The sequence below is a fragment of the Somniosus microcephalus genome, chromosome 1 (genome assembly GCF_052327205.1).
Source record: "Somniosus microcephalus isolate GS21.2 chromosome 1, FLI_Smic_1.0, whole genome shotgun sequence".
In the NCBI taxonomy this organism is placed as follows: Eukaryota; Metazoa; Chordata; class Chondrichthyes; order Squaliformes; family Somniosidae; genus Somniosus; species Somniosus microcephalus.
Genome location: NC_140987.1, coordinates 168415745 through 168442849, shown reverse-complemented (window position 1 = coordinate 168442849; position 27105 = coordinate 168415745). Strand labels below are relative to the sequence as shown.

The 27105-nt window shown below is 42.9% G+C and overlaps 1 protein-coding gene across 8 annotated transcripts in view; it reads left to right on the top strand.

Moving 5' to 3' along the window:
* The window catches only part of apc (APC regulator of WNT signaling pathway), a 395143-nt gene that overhangs the window by 161627 nt on the left and 206411 nt on the right, over positions 1–27105 (top strand). The window contains exon 1 of one of the 8 annotated variants that reach the window (XM_085987199.1): positions 2167–2815. The exons of 6 other annotated variants lie outside the window; for them this stretch is intronic. In XM_085987199.1, coding sequence (XP_085843325.1) covers positions 2743–2815 — 73 coding nt within the window. In that variant the 5' untranslated portion in view covers positions 2167–2742. Of the gene's footprint in view, positions 1–2166; positions 2816–27105 lie in introns of those variants that run through there. One more of the 8 variants, XM_085987176.1, reaches the window with a different exon arrangement.

Sequence of the window (27105 nt, the reverse complement as noted above, 5' to 3'; positions counted from 1 at the left end):
GTCCTTCGCATGGCTGAATACGTTTTATTCGCCATGGCGCCACGGTCCTTCGCAAGGCTGGATACGTTTTATCCGCCATGACGCACGCAAGGATCTGCTCACAACCAGCACATATTTGGACCTCGCCCGCCAAGTCGAGACAGCATGATTGCCGAGACCACCGACCACCCATCGTCGTTACGCCAACCCAAGTACGACCGCCCGCCAGACCGTCAGCCACCCAGCAGTCTCCGTCTCGAGACTACAGGAGTCGTTCGGACAGGCTCGTTAGACCATCTCATCGTTTGACGTCGACCGTTAAAGCGAATTCTGGGGGGGGGCACATGGAGCGGTACCACCGAGTGTCCCTTACTTACCGGACATAATTCTCTTTAACGCGATGACGCGGGTAAACGCGAGCCGGCCCAGCCCGGCCTCCCGCTCCCGCGTCAATCGCTGGCCCTGCTCGGCCTCCCGCTCCCGCGACGGCCGCCGGCCCAGCTCGGCTTCCCGCTCCCGCGACTTCGGCCGCAACGGCCAGCTGCAGTGCCGGGTAAACGCGATGACGTCACATCGCAAGTCACGTGACCGTCCCAAGCGTGGGCAAACGCGATGACGTCATCACGCAAGTCACGTGACTACCCAAGCGCGGGAAGAACGCAATGATGTCATCACGCAATCCACGGGACTGCCTACTCAGTCCTCGTGGCGTCTCCGTCCGGATAAGACCTACTGCATGGCTCTCCTGTACCGATCTCGGCAACCTGCTTGTATTCATCTGTTCCTGCATTAAAGAACTATTTGATTGTTTCTCCTGAAGTCGAACTCGATTATTAAGTAGGCATTCGTCCAATACCTACATCGGTGAACCCAAATACCTACACATATACATATCAACGGGAGTAGACCATTCATCCGCTTAAGCCTGTCCTGCTATTCAATTGGATCATGGCTGATCGCTACCTCAACTCCATTTATCTGCCTTTGTTTCATATCCCTTGATACCCTTGCCCAACACAAATCTGTTGGTGAAAATGTCAATTAACCAAGCATCCACGGCCTTTTGGAGGAGGGAATTCCATATTTCCACTACCCTTTGTGTGGAAAAAATGGATTCTCTGTATCAACCCCATTGAATCCTTTTATCAGAGGGGACGTAGCATAGTGGTTCTGTTACTGGACTAGTAATCCAGAGGCCTGCACTAATGATCTGGAGACACGAGTTCCATGGCAGCTGTGGAATTTAAGTTCAGTTAATTAAATAAAATCTGGAATAAAAAGCTGTACCAGTAATAACTATGACGATGTGTATAGGAATTAATGGTGACAATACTACTGGATTGCCGTTAAAAACCATCTGGTTCACTAATGTCCTTTAAGGGAAGGAAATCTGCTGCCCTTACCTGGTCTGGCCTATATGTGACTCTTCACTGCCCTCTTGACTCTGAAATGGCGTAGCAAACCTCACGGGACTGCACAACCTTCTCGATGGGCAATGCTGGCCTTGCCATATGAATGAATTTAAAAAAAAAAGATTTTTAGCTCCTTGATTAGATCACCCCTCAGCTGTATAAACTCAGGGGAATACAAGCCAAGTTTATGTAGGCTATCATCTTCCATACTGATTGCGGTGTTTGGGATCCTCTTTCCTCACTGCCCTCTTTGCTCCCTGTCTAGTTTAAACGATTCTCTTTTTTTAACGAGGCTCCTCATAGTTCTTGGCCTAATATTTAAGTGTAGCTCATACGTCCTATATTAGTTCTTTATATCTCATAAACCATCCAGTTAACTTATGACAGTTGCATTTGTTTTTAAAAGTATGTTTTTATATGCTATGGGGAAAGAACAGAGGAATGATCTAGTTAGCAAAATAGGAGAGCGTTCGAAGTTTATGGAGGGAATTCCTATGATAATGTGGTAGATATGTACACCCTTAAATGGCTTAGACGTACGTTTGTGGCATTTGAAGGATTAAGTTAACATTATGTTACAATATATTACTTCGCATTCTCTGTGGAAAGTTTTTACAGTATAGAGATGTATAGTAATTTAAGTGGTCTTTGTTTAATTTTTTTGCTTCCTTCAGAATGCAGTTATTTTAATAGAGATTGCAGGAATCCATTGTTACATTACCTTGTGCATTTGTGGGGATTTTTCTTTCAGAACAACTAGCTGCAGATTAGTTCATTACAGTATCTCCTAAATGGTTTTCTCGTTCTGACCCAGGGCTTTTGCCTGTTGAAAGGTACTGAATGGCTAAGGGTTGATTTAGCAGTGCTGCTCAGTTTGTTTTTAATCTGCCTCCTACTGTGAAACTGTGGGCATCCTGAGGCTGTTACTTTTTTAAAAGTTAATAAATCTTCGGAGACCTCGCTGTCAAGGCGGGTTTTGTTATGCTAAATTGGACATTCTGAACCAAATAGAATACTGATTTGGTGGCCAGATTTTGGTGTTTTGTCAAAGGTGAGAGAAGGCTGCTTATAGCTGACTTGAGCTAATGCACACTGTGATTTTGGTTTTTTAAATGGCTGCCACTTCCGAGCCTTGGTGACAGCTGGTGTGACCTTCTAGCTGCCTGGACCTATTGGCCTTGTGCCAGTCATCTGCTACAGCAAGCAGCCTCTACCACTCATACAGACAGGGATTTAATTGACTATGGGAAGCAGCTGTGTAATCTTCTGGATGAAGGCCAGCAAATATCCTCCAGAACTAAAGGAGATTGTCTGCAATATGATTGGATGATTAAGAGAACACGTGAGTGGAATGGCTGTATTCACTTGTGTTTTAACACAGGGAAGGGTGAAAAAATGGAGGTATACACTGCTTCAGAAATGGGGTAGGTGAAAATCAATTTTTTTAAATAGAATTATTGTGTTTTATTGCCAGTAGGTTATATATAATTGTAACACCGTGTTCGTATTTACTGTTGAATGGATTTGCCGTTACAGTAGATCCGATATGGCTTTATTTTGCGCGCATCAGCCTTTCCTGCTTTGAAAAGGAGGGTTGGGAAAGAATGAGGCATTGTACTCTGTAAAAGGATTGATGTTGGTGCTTAAGCAGAAGACTGTTTCTCAGGAAACGAGAATGGATCCCAAAAAATTGTAGCGATAGATACTAAATGAAATACTGGTTTATTCCTGTTATGAATAAAGAGACTAAAGCAAATTGCTTGATTCGAGAATAAGCTTATGAGGTTATAATGCAGTTGTTCATGCCGGGTCTTGATGCAGAGGTTGGTAAAATTGCAATTTGCCCTTTTTTCCTTTTTGCTGGACCTGGTGGTCAGTTTATATACTTCAGTTTTCTCTCTCCTAAGTATAAGATATTTGTGTTTTAATGATGCCATGCTGTGTCTTTATAGCTGCTGAGTGGTGTTTTTTGTGGTTGACTGCAACCTCAGCTCCGAAAGCTGCATAAGAGCTAACGTTGCTGCATTGCTGATTTTAAAAAACATATTTGGGAACTCAGGTTTTGTGTGTGATAATGGAAACCCTACTACAGGGAAAAATGCCTTTTGTGTGACATTATTTGAATTGAAATGAGGTTATGTTAGCCAGAGTAAATTGTATCATGAAGTGGATTTTATGGAAAGGAAAACAGCTGTTGTAATTTCTTTTGTATGGAACAACACAATAGCTCAGCTGAAATCTGCGCTTTGAACTGAACGCTCAGGAATCTTGTTAAATTATTTATTCAATGTCATTTAAAACAAATGGGATTTTCCTCACTGCATGTCAGTAACAAAACATATAGATTACTATAATCTGGCTGTTGTGTGCTCACATTTAAGTGTATGCTATGAACCTTTTTTCCCAGACATTTTAGGATTACAATTCTATTTTAAAATGGAGAATTTTTATGAAGACCTACGAAGGAATATAAAGACTTGTGTACAGCTGAACTGCAGTACATAATGTTAGAATTTTACTACAGTGATTTTTTTTTTTGCTGAGGTCTATTTAAATTGTGAGGCTAGATTGTATGTATTTTGATAGCTACCTAGAAAATCAGTTCATATAATTTCCCTCAAAATTGTGTTCAAGGGACTAGCCAAAATTAATCTGTAGTGATTCAATATGGTTGCTACTCACAGAATCAGTTTCCCTTGATAGTTAGTGATATATGAATGCAAACAGTGTACAGTACTTCTTCAAAATATAAAGCCTGCTGCAGACATTCAAGCAAATACAAATCATGTCTGAATGCATGAAATGCAGGTATTGTGTTGGTATCCCTGTTGCAAATTTGGTAGGTCATTGAGAATGACGTTGTCTTTGGCCTCTTAACTATTTGAGGATTTATCTCCTTCATACCCTTGCAATAAGAGAAATATTCACCTTTTTCCCTTTGCATACTCAAATAATATAATTTTCACTAAATGGACACAAATAAATTTGGGGTTTAGGGTATAGCAGATCAATGTTTTCCTTTTTCTTCTCTTCCTATACTGAAGGGTATGACTGTTGCTGGGGTATAGTTCTACAGGTGCTTGCTGCCCTTGAGGTTGCATCAAAGTAGCTATTTTTTGTGTGACCTGAGTCCAAGAATGTCAGCAGGCGATTCACCTATGGAGGGCATAAAAACCAAAACTAATCCTGACCGTACCTGATATCTACACGTCTGTACTTTCTGGCAGAGCGATTGGATAGCAGTCAGACCGGAACCATCGCTCATTCCAGCCCCATCCCAAGTAGAGGAACACTGAAATGTCCCAACTGTTTCCCTGGCTAAGGTCTGCTAACTCAGCATAGATTTGGGATTGAACCTGAGTTTCTTTGGCTTAATGCTGCATGGAAAAGCTTTTGATTAAAAAATGCAATAGTCAGTTTTTAATAAGTTGAGTGGCATTTATTCCAATATAATACAAATTTCTGCAATATAGATTATGGGAAAGTGGTTATTAATTAATATTGTGTGGGCTAGTTGCCTATCGTAAAATATAATTAAAGACTTCAATATTTGGAGGGGATTTTTTATTCACAGTATTTTACCCTTCAGGAACGGCCATTTGGGTCATTTTTACCCATCTTCTTGCATTGTATTTTCTCTCCCAGGCTATGTGAGTCTTCAAAGAGAGAGTGACCATGAAGCCTTTGTCATTATTTACTAGCCATCAGCAGCTGCAAAACAGTGGCCCAGTAGAGACCGTGCAAATTTTGGCTTACTATGTACAATGACTGAGATTGAAGGCGTTTATATAGCGCATTTCACAACCTCAGATCGTCCCAACATGCTTTACAGCCAATTTAGTACTTTTGGAGTGTAGTTACTGTTGTAATGTAGGAAACACAGCAGCCAATTTCGACACAGCAAGCTCCCACAAACAGCAATGTGATAATGACCAGATATTGGGCTAAAAATTCAATTAGGTTCGAAAACGGGCACTGGATCCCGATGCGCGATCGGCCCACGCCCATTGAAAGTAATGGTGCCTGCTAATTATTATTATTGATGCGTGCAGCCTAGCGCTGAGTGCGCTGCAGGGGGCCGAAGTTCCTAAAAGTGAGGTACATTCTGCATTCAGCAGCTGCTGGAAGTGCTCGTCAAGGCAACTGTCACTCAGTAATGGCTCAACAGGGCAAAGAAAAGGCACCAAGGTTCTCCGACGCAGCACTCAAGGCCTTAATGCAGGGGGTAGAACAGAGGAGACAGGTCCTCTACCCGCAGGGGTCAGGAGGCCCTCCAGACTCACAGTCAGGCACTGAGAGCAGATTGCTGAAGCGATCACTGCCAGCAGTCTTGCCCCAAGGGCCTGGATCCAATGCTGAAAGAAGTTCAATAACCTCACACAAGTGGTCAAGGTTAGTGAATGCATCCCAACTGCACCACTAGCTTCTCGCACTGCTCAATGCACCACACCCCCATCACTCACTTACCAACAATCTATCAATCACGACACATACCTCACATTCACAGCTTCACCTCACCCTCACACACTTGCCACTGCTGCAAGACTCGCACCCACATCAAACATCTTGCACACACTGCCATGATAGGCACATCACCCAAACACATTATGCCACACTCACTGACACACTTCCTTTTCTCTTGCAGCGAAAGGTGGCTCATAACTGCAGGCAGCAGCAGCTAGCTGGCGGGGGACAGGCAAGCCTGCATATCCTGACCTAGCTGGAAGAGACTGTGCTTGACATTATTGGAGGGGACGTCACTGAGGCCGTGGTGATCGGTGAGGCCGAAAGCATTGAAGATGATGGTATGCTCATACCTAATCCTCCTCCTCACATCCCACTTCCCCCTCATCCCACAATCTCTTCTCACTTAAAAGCTGCTGATGGTGTAAGCATGCACAACTTGCTTTCCCCCCACTCCTCTCACCACAGCCCTACCCTTGTGCCTTTCTCCTTTCAGATACACAAGAGCTTCAACCTGGCCAGCCAGTGCAGCAAGAGCAAGAAGAGAGTGATGGAGAAGAAGAGACACAGCTACTCGATCTCACACTCGCAGGCACCAGTCACTGTCACTGGCGTACTTTAGAGGGTTTTATAGAGGCGGGATTTGCACATGGTGAGTCACCGGGCACAAGTGAGCTGCAGCCAGGGCAGAGGGAAAGGGCAGCACAGGTGCCAGCTCCCCAGAGGACGAGATTACACACGATTTCTGCGGCAGAGGACTCTGATGAGGACTTCGATGGGGCTGCCTACAGAAGAAGGGTGATGGGCATACACACAGAAATTCTTGGTGCATTGGCAGGCCTACCAGAGAGCCTGTTGTCACTGTCAAGGAGCATGGAGGCGTCCGGCTCCAACCTTGCACAGGGCTTTGCGCAGAACTTGGAGCTCTGATTTCCAGGATGGAAGTGATGGGCAACTCTGCTAGCGCAACCATGATACAGGTTCTGATGGCTGATGTGTTAGCTTCCATTGCAGCTCGAGCGGAAGTCACCCAACATCTGAGTGATGCAGTGGAAGCTCAGACTTCTGACATACAAGCTCAGCTTGCTTTTAAGCAAGCTCAGACTACTCTAATGCAGGCTCAGCATGCTGCCATGCAAGTTCATACTGCTGCCATCATGGCTGGGTTTACGAGTGTGGAAAGGGGCTTGCAGGGTGTCACAGCAGTCCAGCAATCTGTCCTCCAGATTACTAGCATTGCTCATCCGCCACCCTGGGGGGAGTGGCAGTGGCTCTGTGGACCACAACCTGCTGTCCTCTTTCAGGATGACAGCATTCGCACTGCCACACCGCCAGTGCCATTGTAGTTGCCTGTCAGCCAGCCAGCCCAGGCTGCTGCCACCCATGCCGAGGTGGTGCAGTCTACAGCCGGGCCTTCTAGGCCCAAAGCTGCTAGAGGTTGTCCTGCAAGGCCATATGCAGTCTCCCCCACTGAAAGTCAGCAGCCTTCCACCAGCCATGCTGCAGCCACTGGGGTAGCACTTTATAGGAGCACTAGGACAGGCAAAGGCACTAAGGGATTGCACAAAGGTGATTAATTGACTTTGTTATGTACTACTGGATTGAATGATTTATAAATGTGGTTTGGAATGTTTGTTTTGTGGTGGCTTTCATTTCAGCATTGTGGCCAAGAGGATGCTGCGTAAAGGGAATCTGGGGGTTTCATTCAGGGGAACTGGAGTCTGATAATGCAGCCCGTCTGGAACAGGGATACCCCTTCCTTCCTCCTCTTCCTCTTCCTCCTCCTCCTCCTGCTCATCATCTTGCTGCTGCTTCTCCTCCTGAGGTGGTGCCGGAACCTGTCGTGGAAAGGGCTGAGCCCTCATGGTGGCCAAGTTGTGGAGGATGCAGCAGACCACCACGAATTGGGACACCCGCTCCGGCGCATACTGGAAGGCTCCTCCCGAGCGGTCAAGGCAGCGGAAGTGTTGCTTCAGCACTCTGATGCTGTGCTCGATGAAGTTCCTCGTGGCAGCATGGCTCTCGTTATATTAGTGCTGTCCACGACTGATGGGGTGGCAGAGGGGAGTCATCAGCCAGATGTAGGGCGGATAGCTCTTGTCGCCGAACAGCCACCCTTGGGTTTGACGTGATGGCTGGAAGATTGCTGGCACAGCTTACTGATGCAGGATGAATGCACCATGACTGCTGCCAGGATAGCAGGCATTCACCATCATGATGTGCTTGGCATGGTTGAACACCAACTGGACATTAAGTGAGTGGAACACGTTGCGGTTACGGAACAGCTCACCCTTGAGATGCGGCGCCTGCAATGCCATGTGTGTGAAGTCGATGGCACCCTGCACCATGGGAAGCCCAATATCCTGGCAAAGCCACATGTGTGCTCCTCCTGACTCTGACCTCCCAGATGCACCGATGGACGGCAAACTGAAATGATTGCTATGGTGCCTGTTCCAGCGTAGAAGGATCCTCTGGGGAAATAAATCAGGGCCACGGTTACCTTGAGGACTACTGACAGCACCGTCCTCACACTGCTCTGAGGCTGCAGGTCTGGTTCCAAGAGGTGGCAGACTTCTGTGATCACTTCCTTGGTGAAGCGGAGCTGCTGAACACACTGCTCCTGGCTTAGGTGCAGGTAGGAGAAGTGCTCCCTGAAGACCCTAGATGGGTAAGGCCTCCTGCTGAGAGCCCTCCTCCTTCTTCCTCTGCAAGCAGCTTCTCTTGTTTGCTGCCTCTGCTTCATCTCCCTGTCATGCTGCAGCACTTGGGGGACTGCAACTAGAGTCCCATGACTGGGAGCAAGTGGTTTAGTCAGAGGCCTTCCAGTAGCAGCCAACGCCTTCCCAATGTTCAGCAGCACTCCCTTACACATACCAACTTTTGAAATCTCTTCCAGCAATCCAGTACTCCGACAAACCCTTCAAGAGCCAGTACAAAAGCAATAAGCAACTTAACAGCATATCAAATTTTAGTGACTAAATACGTAGGTAACCACTAATAGAAATAGTTTTTGCTTACTTTAAGGAAAGCTTTAAATAAAGCTAGCTAAAATTATTGGTTCACAACAGTGAGATGTAATAGTAACTGTGGTAAACCACTGTTTGTATTCCACTGTGTACATGCCTGGACATGCCTCGGCTGACTCCTCCCACAAGTCCTAGTATAAAGGTGACTGCTCCCCAGCCCTTTGTATTCTGGACCGGTCGACCACTCGAGGCAGACCTTCATTCTTTTGTTAATAAAAGCCTTTAGTTACTCTCTTAACTCTCAGTCTTTTATGAGTAATTGATAGCGCATCAGTAACATCCTGCTGCCACTTTCTGTTAAACATTTTTGCTGGTAGAATCTTAGTATCATTACCTGTGTCTATGTGCGGCTCCTCCACAAACTTGTCAGAGCCATCTTTATTTGAAGGTAGTTAACACAGGTAGCCAAAATTATACATATCATTTACAATGAGGACTTTGGGACACTGTGTTGGAAATAATTTTTCAAGGAATATTGTGCAGGATAATGAGTTGCCGAATACTGTTTATGGTTCATGGTATGTTTTTGGTCAGCTTGAGACTGACAGATTACACCTCCATTGAATTTCTCACCTGAGCAACAGCTCTTTCTTGATCCTTAACTGCACTGAACTATCAATATTGGGTATGACTTTAAATGATCCAGTTAGGCTTGAACGAAGTGTCTGGTCCAGTGGTAAGAGCATAATAATGGCCACCTTAAATGCTTGCTTGTAGTTATTTCTTTGCATGTTGGTATACCTGTCAAATCTTTGTCTCTATAACTAGAGTCTCTGGAGAGTAACAGTCTCTGAAAGTCACATGGAGTTACAGTTGCCTTATTATTTGTAGAAACAAACAATCCTTCTAAAAATGTAATTATTTTTTAAAACTTAATAATGTTGATAAAAGAGCTCCCCCCCGCCCCCACACCCAATCAAGTTGAATTGTGCGTGGAGAGTAACCTAGTACTGTATTGCAGAACATTGAGAGAGGTAGGTAAATCTAGTTTTACTGGACAAGTTGCTAGCTAAATTCTTCACACCTTATGTTATGCATTGGCATGTTTGCCACATGCAGATCAAAAATTAGCTTGACTGATTCATTTTTCTAATATTTCTGTGAATATTGCAGTTTGAAGCAAGATTTAAATCTTTAGAATCTAGGAAATCAGTTTGGGGATCTTGGTTGCTTCACATTACAATATGATATGTTTTTACAACTTACATATTTGATGTGTAAGTTGGATTTATTTATGTATGTATTTCAGCAGCATGATGGTTCCTAATTTCTGTTGAACAAAACTGGTTTCTAATATAGTTCAAATGACTCATGTTGGAGTTTCTCATGTCATTATGATGATTCATGGTGTTACTCATTTAAATAATACACAACAGAAAAGCTTTTTTAAGCGTGATAACAATAAGCCATTTAAAAGGAGGTTTCATTTCAGAATTTGAATAATGATCTAAAGGGACATTCTGTGACTAATCTATGTAATATTGATCTTTCACCCCTTTACTAAAAATACTGTGATTAAGTCACAATTGGAGAAATTAACGGGTTTCTATTATCAGGCAAACATAATTGAGTGTCAGAGGAATTTGCAAATAAATGATTGTTCTAAATTTTTGAGATTATTTACATGACTGATTTGAAATGTTACAAGGCCAAGATGTGAAACGCCAGACAAATTATTCTTATGGAAGGGGAAACTAAGAAGTGAGTTTAACAGAGGCAGGCTTTGTATTGTGGACAGAATCCTATGGTTAAAGAATTAAGTTCGTTTGGAAGAAGAGTTTACATTGCGTAGTTTTATGTCTGTGCAGTAACTGATTTATTATTAGATTCGTTTGTATTGCTTGATTAACACTTTTGGATTTCATTGCATGTTTAAAAGTAGTTTTGTGACTAAGTACCTAATAAGGTATTTCAGAAAAGGTTGCATAGTGAGCATGATAATTTTAGTAGATTGCATATTCTGAATCTTATTACAGTGTGATGCCTGATAGAATAGAACTAGCTTTGATGGAGCTTGGTAAATCAAGTTTAGAGGCTATTTATCCAATACGTATCTGCTGCTAGTGGAATACATATCTGCTGCTAGTGACGGGTTAATCACTTCAGTTCTTGTGTACTTGAGTGCATGTTACTGCAATGGAATTGGGTGGTGTAGTGGGTTAAACATTGACCTTTCACCTCTGGTTCAAATCCAGCCCAGGCTGATGTGATGAAAGTCACCTCTCTCTCTATTGACTATAACAGTCTTTTGTGAAGTGAGTTTTGGCAGTCTCAATCCAGTTTCTGGTGGACATAAGAACATAAGAAACAGGAGCAGGAGTAGGCCAATCGGCCCCTCGAACCTGCTCCGCCATTCAATAAGATCATGGCTGATCTGATCCTAACCGCCAATCTACTATCAGAGAACCATCTCCTGAATCTAACAGAATTAGACACACGAAATAGGAGCAGGATCAGGCTACACGGCCCCTGGGCCCGCTCCGCTACCCACAGGGCCATGACCGATCCGAACCTAGACTCATGTCCAAATTCCTGCCCGCTCCCCATAACCCTTTATTCCCTTTACTTATAGGAAACTGTCTATTTCTGTTTTAAATTTATGTAATGATGTAGCTTCTACAGCTTTTTGGGGCAGCATATTCCATGGACCTACCACCCTCTGAGTGAAGTAGTTCCTCCTCATCTCAGTTTTGAAAGAGCAGCCCCTTATTCTAAGACTATGCCCCCTAGTTCTAGTTTCACCAATCATCGGGAACATCCTCCCCGCATCCACCCGATCCAACCCCTTCACAATCTTATATGTTTCAATAAGATCGCCTCTCATTCTTCTGAACTCCAATGAGTAGAGTCCCAATCTACTCAACCTCTCCTCATATGTCCGTCCCCTCATCCCCGGGATTAACCGAGTGAACCTTCTTTGTACTGACTCGAGAGCAAGTATGTCTTTTCTTAAGTATGGACACCAAAATTGTATGCAGTATTCCAGGTGCGGTCTCACCAATACCTTGTACAACTGAAGCAATACCTCCCTATTTTTATATTCTATCCCCCTAGCAATGAAAGCCAACATTCCATTGGCCTTCTTAATCACTTGCTGCACCTGCATACTAACCTTTTGAGTTTCGTGCACCAGGACCCCCAGATCCCTTTGTACTTCAGTACTTTCCAGTTTCTTGCCATTAAGATAATAACTTGCTCTACGATTTTTCCTGCCAAAGTGCATAACCTCACACTTTCCAATATTGTATTCCATCTGCCAAATCTCTGCCCACTTACTTAGCCTGTCTATGTCCCCTTGCAGATTTTTTATGTCCTCCTCACTCACTACTTTCCCTCCCATCTTAGTATCATCTGCAAACTTTGATATGTTACACTCGGTCCCCTCCTCCAAATCGTTAATATAGATTGTAAAGAGTTGGGGACCCAGCACTGACCCCTGCGGAACACCACTAGTTACTGATTGCCAGTCTGAGAATGAACCATTTATCCCAACTCTCTGCCTTCTGTTAGATAGCCAATCCTCTATCCATGCCAGAATATTACCCCCCATCCCGTGATTTTTTATCTTAAGCAATAATCTTTTGTGTGGCACCTTGTCAGATGCCTTTTGGAAGTCTAAATACACTACGTCCATTGGTTCCCCTTTATCCACCCTATATGTTACTTCCTCAAAGAACTCCAGCAAATTTGTCAAACATGACTGCCCCTTCATAAAACCATGCTGACTTTGTCCTATTAAATTATGATTATCCAAATGTCCTGTTACTGTCTCCTTAATAATGGACTCCAATATTTTACCTACCACAGATGTTAGGCTAACCGGTCTATAGTTTCCAGCCTTCTGTCTACTGCCCTTTTTAAATAAGGGTGTTACATTAGCAGTTTTCCAGTCTGCCAGGACCTTTGCTGAGTCCAGGGAGTTTTGGAAAATTATGACCAATGCATCCACAATCCCTACCCCCACTTCCCTCAAGACCCTAGGATGTAAGCCATCAGGTCCAGGTGATTTATCCGCCTTGAGTCCCATTATTTTACCGAGTACCACTTCCTTAGTGATTTTGATCGTGTTTAGCTCCTCCCCCCCCCCCCCCCCCCCCCCATAGCCCCCTGTTTGTCCAGTGTTGGGATATTCTTAGTGTCTTCTTCTGTGAAGACTGATACAAAATATTCATTCAGTGTTTTTGCCATCTCCATATTTCCCACCATTAATTTCCCGGTCTCATCCTCTAAGGGACCAACATTTACTTTAGCCACCCTTTTTCTTTTTATATAACTATAAAAACTCTTACTATCTGTTTTTATATTTTTTGCTAATTTACTTTCATAATCTATCTTCCCTTTCTTAATCAATCTTTTTGTTATTTTTTGCTGTCTTTTAAAGTTTTCCCAATCCTCTATCCTCCCACTAGGTTTGGCTACCTTATATGCCCTTGTTTTTAGTCGAATACTATCCTTAATTTCTTTACTTAGCCACGGATGGCTGTCTTTTCTTTTACACCCTTTTCTTCTCAGTGGAATATATATTTTTTGGAAGTTGTAAAATAACTCCTTAAATGTACACCACTGATCATGTATCGTCTTACCCTTTAATCTATTTTCCCAATCCACTCTACTCAATTCCGCTCTCATACCTTCATAGTCTCCTTTATTCAAGCTTAGCACGCTTGTTTGAGATCCAACCTTCTCACCCTCTAATTGAATATGGAATTCAACCATGTTATGGTCACTCATTCCAAGGGGACCCTTTACTAGGACATTTTTAATTAATCCTGTCTCGTTACACAGGACCAGATCTAAGATTGCTTGCACCCTGGTCGGTTCAGTTACATACTGCTCAAGAAACCCATCCCTAATACACTCAATGAACTCATCCTCAAGGCAGCCCTGCCCAATTTGATTTGTCCAATTAATATGATAGTTAAAATCCCCCATAATTATAGATGCTCCCTTATTACAAGCCTCAACTATTTCCTGATTGATACTCCGTCCAACAGAGTTGCAACTGTTCGGAGGCCTATAGACTACGCCCACTAGTGTTTTTTTCCCCTTATTATTTCTTACCTCCACCCAAACTGTTTCATTATCCTGATCTTTTGACCCAATATCATTTCTCTGTATTACAATGATTCCTTCCTTTATTAACATAGCCACCCCACCTCCCCTTCCTTCCTGCCTGTCCTTCCTGATCGTTAAATAACCTGGTATGTTTAATTCCCAGGCATTGTCACCCTGCAGCCATGTTTCTGTAATGGCCACAAGATCATACCCATATGTAGTTATTTGTGCCATTAACTCGTCTATTTTGTTGCGAATGCTACGTGCATTCAGATAGAGAACTTTCAAATATGTTTTGTGACACTTAGTTCCTGCTTTTGCCCTTTTTATTACTTTACCTTTTACTCCATACCTTCTGCCCCTTCCTGACATGCTCATGTTTTTAATTTCCCCACTGCTACCTAAGTCTATGACCTTCTCTGTTGTCATTTTTATTATTTGCTCTCTAGGAACCTCCCCCCCACTAGTTAGTTTAAAGCCCTCTCTACAGCCCTAGTTATATGATCCGCCAGGACTCTAGTCCTAGCACTGGCCAAGTGAAGCCCGTCCCAAGGGAACAGCTCCCTCCTGCCCCAGTACTGGTGCCAGTGTCCCAGGAAGCAAAACCCATTTCTCCCACACCAGTCTTTGAGCCACGCATTTAACTCTCTAATTTTATTTGTCCTAGCCAAATTCGCTCGTGGCTCAGGCAATAATCCAGAGATTATTACCCTTGAGGTTCTGTGTTTTAATTTGACCCCTAGCTGCTCATACTCCTTTAACAGAACCAGCTTCCTAGTCCTATCTAAGTCGTTTGTACCAACATGGACCACGACAACTGGATCCACCCCCTCCCACTGCAGGTTTCTTTCCAGCCCAGAGGAGATGTCCTTAACCCTGGCAACACAGCCTTCGGGACTCTCGCTCTCGGCTGCAGAGAACTCTATCTAGCCCCCTAATAATACTATCCCCTACCACTACAACATTTCTATTTACTCCCCCCTCTTGAATGGCCCCCCGTTCCACGGTGCTGTGGCCAGGTTGCTCATCCTCCCTGCAGTCCCTGCTCCTGTCCCCACAGGGAGTAAGAACCTCGAACCTGTTGGTCAAGAGCAAAGGCTGCGGCTCCTCCAGCTCTACCTCCTGGATCCCCGTACCTGCCTCACTCGTAGTCACACCGTCCTGTCCCTGACCATGGGCTACATCTGAAGTACTTAACTTCATAGGTGTGACCACCTCCTGATACAGAGTCCAGGTACTTCTCCCCCTCCCTGATGTGTCGCAGTGTCTGAAGCTCAGACTCCAGCTCATCAACACGGAGCTGGAGTTCCTGTAGCAGCAGACACTTGTCACAGACGTAATCACCGTGAGCCTCAATGGGGTTCACCGGCTCCCACATCTCGCAACAGTAACACATCACCTGCTCCATTCTATGTAATTAATTAAATTTTTTATTGTTAGTTATGGACACCCTCTGCCCGATTTTAGATGCTAGTATCCCCTTTAATTAATTGGATTTAAATTAAATCAATCCCTCTAGTTACACCAGTTAAATGGTTTACCAACAGTCACTCTGCACCAGAAAGGCCTTGGTACACCACAGCAACCTTAAAAACTATAAACCACAGACTTAAAGTTTTAAAACGAGAGAAATACTCCAACCAATCACCTACCTGTTTTGTGGTGATGTCACACCTTGAATACTTTTTACCTCTCTCCTTGCCTGAGATTGGAGATTGGTACGCCTACCTTAGCCTCTGGGGCCTCTTGTAGTCGCTCTGCCGCGCTGCTCCGCCTCCACCCGCTGCCGATGCCGCACTGAGGCCTACCTGACCCTCTGGGGCCTTTTGTAGTCGCTCTGCCGCACTGCTCCGCCTCCACCCGCTGCCGATGCCGCACTGAGGCCTACCTGAGCCTCTGGGGCCTCTTGTAGTCGCTCTGCCGCGCTGCTCCGCCTCCACCCGCTGCCGATGCCGCACGGATGTGGGACTAATTTGGCAATCTCTGAGAGGCCACAGGATGACTGGTGTGGCAACTGGAAAAGAAAATGTTGCATCGTAACATCTAGACTTGACTATTCCAATGCTCTCCTGGGCAGCCTCCCATCTTCCACCGTACATAAACTTGAGCTGATCCAGAACTCTGCTGGAGGTATCCTAACTCACACCAAGTCCTGTTCACCCTTCACCCTTATGCTCGCTGACTTATTTGGCTCCCAGTCCGGCAACGCCTTGATTTTTAACATTTTAATGTTTGTTTTCAAATCTCTCTAAGGCCTCGCCCCACCCTATCTCTGTAACCTCCTTCAGCCCTAGAACCCTAGGAGATCTCTGCACTCCTCCAATTCTGGCCTCTTGCGCATCCCTGATTCTAATTGCTGCACCATTGACGGCAGTGCCTTCCGCTGCCCTAGGCCCTTAGCTCTGGAATTCCCTCCCTAAATCTCTGTGCTTCTCTACCTCTCCTCCATTAAGACGTTGCTTAAAACCTACCTCATCTGTCCTAATATCTGCTTATGTGGCTCAGTATCAAATTTTGATTGATAATGTTCCTGTGAAGCGCCTTGGGATGTTTTACTACGTTAAAGGCCCTATATAAATGCAAATTGTTGTTGTTTAAACTGGATAAAATGTTGCACTGGTACAGCAGGAAATGCTTTTCTGAAGCTGGAGCTGAGGCACATAATTTGGATAGAGTAGAGGTAACTTTGCATCTGGAGTACCTGAGCTAGGAGTAATTGGGAAAATTTCCAGTCACTACCACTAATGTACTTCACCTTGATGAGCACAGAAGTATCTTCTTTTTGGGTTTCCTCTGAAACTGATTTTATATTGTTCTTGGGCCTGTGGTGTGTCTTACCTTGCAGTCTAGCCAAAATCAGGCACTTCCAAAGCAAAGGATTATGTCAACCATTGTTGAAGCAGATTCCATAAATTCTTTAAAATGAGAATGAGCTTGTTGCTTGAACAAAAGGAATATTCGAGTGCTTGGGGAGCAAGCAGCAGAATGGGATTCAAATCATTGGCTCGCATGAGACAAAATCCAGTTCAGACTTGATGAGTTGAGTGGCTTGTTTCTGTGCTGCAACATTGGCGCAGAAATTGCTACAAAAATAATGGCGAGTTCACTGCGCCCACCGTTATTAGTTCGTAAAAAAAAAACCAGCAACTTGTGGCAAAAGGATACAGCATGAGTTTCGATTCACTACAAATTGCTGGACGATTTATACTGTTCCCCCCATTAGCCTCGCAACCTTGCCGTTAGCCTCCCTATAGACATTGATTGTGTGTCAAGTAATTGCTGGATTTGTGCCGTTAATGCAAATTAATCTCGGCATAGCCATTTAAGGCTGGCAATTCACGTTGTAAGGACCCTGTTAACGTTGTGATTTATGGTCCTGACATGCCACGCAGCCTTGGAGGCCCAGAAAGGGAACAATGAAATTGTGGAGTTTCATTCCTGCAGTTAGTAAATTGTTCCTAGAGGTTTTTAAATTTTAAATTAAAAATGTTTTTCTTGCATTTCAGTTGTCTTTTTCTCTCTCTCTCTCTCAATCCACTCTTTTTCCTTCTCTTTATTTCTTTCTAGCTGTAACTTGACTCTAATTTACTCTTTCTTTCTTTCTCCATTGTTCACTCGGTTTCCTTCTCTATCCTTTTGTTTCATTGGTTAAGGACCACTGGGCACGACCTTCATGAGGTTCCAGATGTAACATTGACATCGCTGTGGCATTATCAGTTCCCATTTCCAGCAATTTGTGGCGCAAATATAGTGTGATCTGAAGGGTGGGGTAAGTAGTCCAGGTCCCATCGCTCACCATGAGATGTACCATTCCAGCAATTTTTGAGCTAATGTGATTCTGTAGCACATGTCCTACCTCTCTGAGTGACAGCATATTAGCCTACAAATGTGCTAGCCCACTGGACCACCTCTAGTGAAGCTACTTCACTGGTGTTTAATAATATTTAAATAAAGAACATTTTGTTTACCATCAGTTCACTAGTCAGAGGTTTATACTGTACACTGAGAATCTGATAAGTTAATGAAAAATTTGCGCATCATCTATTTGATGAAACAGATCAAAAATCCAATAAAGTTACACATTGCTTTAGATTAATTAAGTCTCTCTGAACAATGTCACTCTATCAGGATTTCACTCTGCAATTTGGTGACGAACTGTTTCATAGGTCATTCACCTACTTGTCTAATTTTGAACATTTTTTATTTTACAAAATACAATAAGCAAACTTTGCAGATGGGCATATGCTACATCTGTTTTCAGTTCAAATTACAGGAGATAGTTTGATCTAAAAACATGGGAATACCAATATACAATAAAACACAGCTCATTAAGACACGATGCAGTACTCCATTATGGAGAGGACTCAGCTGTAACCTCTTAAGATGTTTAATTTGTGATTCCATTCTACTGAGGAAATCGCAAGCAATATGATCAGCTGATGATAGAGGGCATTTATTTTTAAGTCGCAACCTGTCACTGCAGTTAATGCATTAATCACTAAGATGTAACTGATTGCATTTAGCTGGCAAAGAGGAGCAGGAAGTGTTTGGGGAAGCAATCTGTGTCACACCAGTCAGTCTAGATTGTTCCTTAAATCAGATTTCAACTAACGTAGTCTGTAGGCGGGTTATCAATAATAATTAAGATTTTAAAGATGTGCTAATTTTATGCATTTTGGAAATAATGTTCATCTCTTTGTCCTGGGTATCTGCAGCTCTCTTTTGACTTGAGCTGACTCTTTTGTATATGCAAGGGATGTTAAGATTCATGGGAGGAGGGCCACTCCGTGTCTGAGGGCGAGTTGGCGTTGTGGGTGTGGACCCTTTTGTCAGTAGGTACTCCTGGGCTGTTTGCCTGTCTTTTCTTTAAATAATTGGAACATTTTCTGTTATTTCAGGTTTCCGCCATTTGCGCATTTCTTTTTAGTCAATGGTTGAAGCTTGATATTGCTTCCTGAGAAAACATTTAAGTTAAGCCAAGAAGCTCTTGTAAAAGAGATGTTGAATTGCTCATTAACAAATGAATATTGTTTGTACATTTTCAGTTTTGTATTACAGTAACTACTTAGACTTTGCAATCAAGGGTCGGTGAAATGTCGTTGGTGTACTTAAGTTGATTTGCCTTTTGTGGTGGTGGTATACATTTTCCCCTAGAAATGTTTGACTCTCAAATTCCTTGAAGGGTGGGAAGTCCAAAGAACAGAAACACTTGAAAATTGGGCTGTCCTCATTAGATCAGAGGTGATTACAGGTTGATTTGATGTAGGTGTTTAAAATTATGCTGGGATGGGATTAGATAGAAATAGACTGTTTCCAATGGTTATAGAAACATGGATATAAGATTAAATTTATGAGATTTAGAACAGAGAGCAAGAGAAGCATTTTTATCGTCCTCTTCCAAAGCTCTCTTGATTTGGGAATTGTGTAGTTAGATTGGAAAATTGCTAATGCCTTTATTATTTAAGAAAGGTGGGAGAGAGACACCAGTAACTATAGACCTGCCAGTTTAACTTCAGTTGTGGTGAAGTTACTAGAATTTAACATTAGGGACAAAGTGACTGAGCTGATCAGAGAGAGTCTATCTATATGGACTTTAAGAAGGCATATGATTAGGTTCCACACAAGAGATAATTGGTCAAAATTCAAGTGCACAGAATTGGCGACAATCGAGTGACCTGGGTTGGAAATTGGTTGGGGAGTAGACAGATTTGTCTTTGTGGGCAAGGCAAAGTTGGGGGAAGCAGTACATGTTGTTGGAGTGAGGGGGGTTTAGGAGATGGTTGGTAGTGGAGAAAAGACACCAGAATGATCTTGAAGTAGTTGGCATTTTTAGCAGAGGGGTGACCCATGGCTAAATTACATGTGTGCCAGATACCAATGTTCACCCTTTGGAGTTGAGGGAGCGAAGATGGGGGCCATATTAATGAAAAAGACTTGCATTTATATAGCGCCTTTCATGACCACCGAACGTCCTAAAGCGCTTTACAGCCAATGAAGTACTTTTGAAGTGTAGGTACTGTTGTAATGTAGGAATGATATCGACTGGGTTAAAAGAGAGTAAATGTTTCACGGGGACAAGGGCAACAAAGGTGGATGTGAGGGACTGGTTGAGCAAATTGACAGCTGCAGAAGTATTGTGGTGAATGGAGGTCCAACACCTAGGCAGTTGGGATTTAGAAAGTGCAGTTGTAAGTGACTTAGGGGAGAGTTTTTTCCAGAGATAGACACATAAGGAAGTAAGGTTAGAAAAAGTAGAGCGATGTATGTGGTAGAGGATACACGAAAGTGGTCAGAGGTGGCCATCTCTGTGATAGAGACCTCGGGAGAGGAGAGGCACAGGAGACAGCAAGGTCGAGTGGCAGGTCATAAATATGGGTGGGAGTGTTTATATGGAGGGAGATGGTTAAGGAGGGCGGTGAATTCAGAGGAGAGCTTTGTTGATAGAACCATAGTCATCGCTTCTTAAAAGATTCCTTTCTTCCTCCTAAACTGCAAATATTCTATCCTATTATTTCTCGTCCTTACATCTTCACTATGTTGAAATTATGACTAATTGCACAGTCCTACTCTTAGCTCATTGTTTCTGAGGATCTCATTCCTTTCCCTCTACAATCTTGCATCAGTAGGTTGTAGGTTCAAATACCACTCCAGCAAGTAATCTAGGCTGATACTTCAATGCAGTACTGAGGAGATTGTCAGAGGTGCTGTCGTTTGGATGTTAAGCCAAAGCTCTGACAGTTCAGGTAAAGAAAGACTTGCATTAATATAGTGCCTTTCACGACTCGGGACGTCCCAAAGCGCTTGACAGACATTGAAGCACTTTTAAAGTGTAGTCACTGTTGTAATGTAGGAAATACGGCAGCCAATTGCGCACAGCAAGCTCCCACAAACAGAAATGTTATAATGACCAGTTAATCTGTTTTTGTTATGTTGATTGAGGGATAAATATTGGCCAGGGCACCGGGGATAACTCCCCTGCTCTTCGAAATAGTGCCATAGGATCTTTTACGTCCACCTGAGAGAGCAGATGGGGCCTCGGTGGACATGAAAGATCCCATAACAGTATTCAAAGTAGAGCCAGGATTTGTGTGTCCTCGGGCCAACATTGCTCCCTGGGCCAACATTGCTCCCTTAGCCAACATCAAAAAATATGGCCCTGAATTTGTGGTTGGTGTGATGGCGTACTCTTGAGTATGCTGTCAATACCGCTTTTGAAACTGACCACAACTTTGGGATTTGCATATGGACAAGCGCAGGCGGAAATCTCAAAGTTGCAGTCTGTCAGTGACCGCTCCGAAACTGGCTGCACTGTCCCTACCCCACACAGAACTGGCAATCAGTGAAATCTCATGAATCATTGAAACTGACAAAAACTTCAGCTCTTCCACAGTAAGTACACGGTTAAATTTCCCACTAAAAGTTAGACCCAAGGTAATTTCAGTGTAACTGGGGTTTCAACAGTGTATTGACTGCTAAACAAATGTTAAGGGCCTGGAAAACTCATTTTAATTTTGTACAGTGTGAAATTTGTTCATTTTAATAAAAATTACAATTTTTAAGAAATTCCCCTCCCCCCAATTTTTAAAACATTTTTCTTTACGTTTGTACATCTTTATTTTAGGTTTGCCTTTTCCCCACGTGAGAGCCGCAGTCTTTCTTTTGCTCGCGCTAACTATTTAAAAAAGTTAAAATTTTATGGGCTTGCCCGTTTCCTTGTTTGCTGTCTGCGAATTTTGCCTTTTGATTGGCTGCTTAGACAGTCTGTTGACATCACAGCACTTCGCACGAGGCAATCCCCATTAAGTTCTGTTGAATTGAATTCAAGGTCAGAAAACCCAAAGTTCTTGACACACCGATTGCGAGGTCCCTGTGAGGAGTGTACTTCAGGGCCAGCAGCGAACTCAGCAGACCAGGCAACATCCGTGGAGAGAGAAATAGAGTCAACGTTTCGGGTCGAAACCCTTCTACAGAACAGATGTTGCCTGGCCTGCTGAGTTTTTCCAGCATTTTCTGTTGTTATTTCGGATTTCCAGCATCCGCAGTATTTTACTATCGTATTTACTGGCCATTCATTTCATTTACTATTTGTGAGGCCTTGCTGTGTGAAATTGACTGCTGTGTTTGTGTAAATAACAACAGTGGCTACAATTTAAAAGTAATTTATTGGTTGTGAAGTGCTTCGAGATGTCCTGAGGATGTGATGGGCTTTTTTTTTAATCCATCCATACAACCCTAGATTTGAGGCCACCTTATCTCCACTTTCTGATTGACCTTTTTTATTTTCAAATCCAGTGATGTTCTGCACCATGGCTTGGCCCTTCACCAAGGGATTTCTCAGTTGAAAATGTAGTGTATTTCTAGATGGTTGATTTTACATTCTTTGGACCGATTTTACATTCTTTGGACCAATTTTGCGCAGATTGGTTTCTTTGGATATCACTCCTTTTTAATTGACTCCGACCTGAATTACATATTGTAATGTTGGTTCTTTTATTTATTTTCTGCATTACAGCTCGTAATTTTATTGTAATTCTTACTTACAAAATGGTCTTGTTTGTTATTTTCACCATGTTCCTGTTTGTTAGTGAACATTCTGGCATTATGTTGCAATAGGGGAGCCAAGAGCTGATTTATGTACAGGACCTAACAAGATGCTTCAATAAACTTGAGGCCACCTATTCAGTGTAACACAGGCTGGTGCATTCTTTATTGGGAAGAATTATTTTATTCATATTTCACCTCATACTACCCTTAGTCTTGGCAAATGATATTGCTTGTTATTAACATGTCATATGGCTAATAGATCTATTATATGTACTAATATCCTCAGAATGCTCCTTTACAACTGTAAAATTATTGCGTTCTTGTATTTCAGATCTGGGTGGAGGTGTCCTTCACATATACAAATTGGCTTATCATCAGTATTGTAAAAATGTTCTTTAATAAACCTGCATTTGTCATTGTTTTTCCCCTGGCCTCTGCAGTAAAGTTATTTTAAATACTGAGAGTTTCTTTTGTCTTGTTCAAGTGCTTGGTCCAATTGTCGCTTAAAATCAATCTGTGCTGTACTCTCTGCAATGTCAGTATATCCTTCCTGAGGTGTGGTGCTCAGTACTGAATGCAGTACTCCAGATGGGTCTGACCAAGGCTCTGTACAATTGTAGCATAACTTCTTGCCCTTTGTGTTCCAACCCTCTTGAGATCAAGGCCAACATTCCGTTTTGATTACTTTTTGTATCTGTCCAAGAGCACTTTTGTGTTTTGTGTACTTGGACATCCAAATCCCTTTGCTCCTCCACATTTTCTAGTCTGTCGCCATGAAAAAAAATTCCAATTTGTCTTTGTTCCAAATTGGGTTACCTCATGCTTCTCCATGTAAAACATGCTAAATTGCTTAATCAACTGACATTTTAGTCTGACAACTCATGATGAAGTGCTAAGTTTCATCAATGGCTTTATATGGGTTATCAATTTAAACAGTGTGAGGGCGATTTGTCACCACATTGATTGCTAAGGTTGATTCACAAGGCATAGTTGGTTAAGCGGTTCCCTCACAGCTCCAAGTACATCCTTCTCGAAGCTTAGCGCTCGGCCGCAGAGGATGAATGCCTAGAAGAGGACCACTCCACCGGTCTAGGGTATATGACGTAGCTATTCCCTTGCAAGACCAAATGACCAAGACCATTACTAGATTCACATGGGGAAGTCAAGATCCAAAACCCTGAAGATAGTTTTTCCTTTTGTAATTGTATTGGATCAAAGCAGTACCTGGTGTTTTAAATCCAAATAGTCAGTTGATGTCAATCTTCAAATCCCTATTAATTTGAAACTCATTAATCCTAATACATTTCATCTATAGTTACTTCATTCGAGTTGATGTGTGCAAAGTGTGAAATACATAGGGATTATTAACAAGCAGGAAATCTATGGGAACTGCAAACAAATGTAATTTTGCTGCTGAACAACAATTATTGATTACCTGCTAGTAATGTGAAGTACGCAGTGTGGAAATTATCTGAAGTTGATCACAGAATCTTAATAGACTTTTGTAGAAGCGCTGAGATTAAGCTTATAAGCTTCTGATGGCATCTGTGTTATAAATATTACAAAAGTTGGTAATTACGAACTGTATTTCCCAATATGGTGAGCACAACCTTAGTATTAAGTTTTTATTGTTAATAATGGCCTGGATTTTGCAGTACTAATAACCCGGTGAGGCTGTCGGCGCTCACCGTTATTAAGGAGTAAATCGAACAGCAATTTCCAGTGTCCGCACATGCGCAGAAATCAGGAAGTTGTTGTCGGAGATGCCCTGCTCCTCTAGAAGTTGCATTATAACAGTATTTCACCGAGAGACTTGGCATTTAAATACATGCAGTATGTGAAGTTGGGGTACTTGTGTGATAGATACCACTAAAGTCGCCAGAAAAAGGTCAGGGCTTGTCCATTCAAGTGCAAGTGAATTTTTAACAGTATGATAATTATTCATTACTGCCAAACAGCCTCCCCGGTACGAAAATTAACTTTTACAAGTGTGGAGCCTCATTCCTTCAGATTTTAATTATTGTTGGGAGATTTAAAAAAAATTTAAACTTTAAACATTCTTTTTACTTTAAGTCTCTTTGCTCTATCTTTTAATCACCTCTTTCCCTCCCTTTATTTCACTTTCTGTACATAATTTGGCATTGAATTAACTATTCTGATTTACACTTCCTGGTTTAGACTCTGCGTGCCTCAGTAAGGATTCTTCAATCTGTGGTTAAGGAGACACATCGTTGCTTGCCCTGTTCAGACAGGTCCCAGATCCCCTGTAGAGGACGCCACCCTGTTTTTGATTTCTAATGACCACAACTTTCAGTCTGTGGGCAAGTGTAAGTGTAATGAACGGTGAGCGCCATTCATTCACCACTGACCGCAAAATCCGGGTCATAATGTCTAACTGTTGTAAGGTAATTTTAAAAATTAATTTTAAATTGGAAACTCTGCTCGATAAGGGCTACTTGTTAGAGGAGTTATGTGGGGGAAGGGGCGGGGGGGGACACTGAGTGAGGTGCCCCATGGCATGGTATTGGGATAAGTACTGTTTCTAATTTATATATCAATAACTTAGTTCAGAAATTCAAAGCAAATTGGTCAAATTTTCAGATGATTCCAAGCTAGCAGAAACAGTGGAATCAAAGAAGACAGAACAGAAATTACAGAATGAGTTAAGCAAAAAGGTGTGGCAGAACAGTGACAGATAAATGTGAAGTGTGGCATATAGGCAGGAAAAATGGGCCAAGTAGAGCCCAAGAACTGTGCTGAAATAACTTAGGATGAAATTGAAAGAAATGTAGGAGTCTTACCAGATGTGACGCTCAACGTGTCCAAGCACTACAGAGCAGCAATCAACAAAGAATGTTTCAACAGATAGCGACAACAATAGAGGAAGTCAAGACAGAGGAAGTAATGATTAAATCACTCCTTGAGTACTGTCTCCATTTGTGATCACCAGGAAAGAAGGGAATGGTCAAATATCATCTGGAAGCCTAGGTACAACATGTCATGATGCCGCAGTCCACTTCAAAAAATGTCAAGGAGATTATTCCTCTTTTGTATCCACATTGACTGCTGTTCACTCAGTTATTATTGTACAGATAATCTTGGTTTCCACAGATAGTGCCTGACCTGCTGAGTGTTTTAAGCATTTTCTGATTTTATTTCAGAGTTCCACCATCTATAGTATTTTGCTTTTTGTTAATGGATCTGTAGTTGCTCAAGTCTAATGTGTTGCCCTTTTTGAAAATGGGCACCACGTTGGGTCTGCTTCCAACTTACTAGTGACTGACAGTCATTAGAGAGTATTTTGCAAATCTCTTCTGTAATCTCTCAGCACTTTGGGATAAATACAATTTATCCCTGGGGGTTTATTGTTTTTAAGTCCTTTCAGTGTGTCTGGGACTTCCATCTTATTTATATGAAAGTCATTAATTTTGCCTGGGTTAACTTTGTTTGAGGAGGGCATGCTGCTTACGTCTTCCCTGCAACTGCTTGGAGGAAGTAGTCACATCGATTCGAGACTGTCTTATGCTGTCTTTTGTTTCGAGTGCATTTGCATTTATTGGTTCTTGCCTCTGCTCTAACTGCCTCCATACTATACAAGTCCTGAAATAACTTCTTACTGTTAGGCTATGCATCTTCAGCTCTGTTTTTGTTTAGGTCTTTCTTTCGGCCTCTGATCACACTGTTTTAAATTATTTCTCCATGTTCTAATTTTCATCACAGTGGAATAAAATTGATATGCCATTAATGGTATGATATACAGCTTTATATCTAAGGAGCCTACTTTTAACAATCTCATTTTTATTGAAACTTTAGTATCTAAAAAAAAGTGTTGATGAATTCAGTTCAGTACAATTGGGGGCCGGGAGCAACACGGGGAGGGGGTTGGGAACGATCGGCGTCTGGGAGCATCACGGGGAGGCAATCGGGGGCCAGGAGCAGCATAGGGAGGGGGCCGGGAGCAGCATGGGTAGGTGGTCTGGAACGATTGGGGACCAGAGGGAGAGGGGGGGCAGTTAGGGGATGATCAGCGGCTGGCAGAGCAGTGGGGAGCGGCAGGCGACATCGGGGGGCGGGGTGGGGGGATCGGAAGCCTGCTGGGGTCTCCAATTGTGGTGGGGGAGGGGGGAGCGGTTTGGTCGGATGCTGGATCCAGGAGCCAAGTGTAAAGGCACATACCTCCTAGATGCAGCAGTCCTCTCCTTACTTTAGCTGGCGGGTTTCACGAGGCCTGCAAAATCCAACCAGCTAAAGTTAAATTAAAAATGGAGGTTAAATCAGAGGCTCCCAACCTCATTATAATACTTAAATGGACAACCTGCTTCCTGGCAGCGGGTTGGCAATTCCCCGTTCCTAACCCCTCCCCCCAGGTCCCGCTATTGTTAAAACTGGAAGTGGGCGGGTTGGAGGCAGGTTTTTTTAGGTTAAAATTCCCCCCATGATATCGAATGAAAAATGCCAAAGATGATCTTATCAGATGGAGTCTTGGAAAAAGAATTCCCTGCTGTGAAATACAGTTAAATTGGAGCTAAAGTAAAGAATCTCTTGGGACAGTAATCATTTATGACTGACATCATTATTTGGGGAAATTACTGTAGTTGTAGTACTCTTGTTTCCTTATTTTTAGA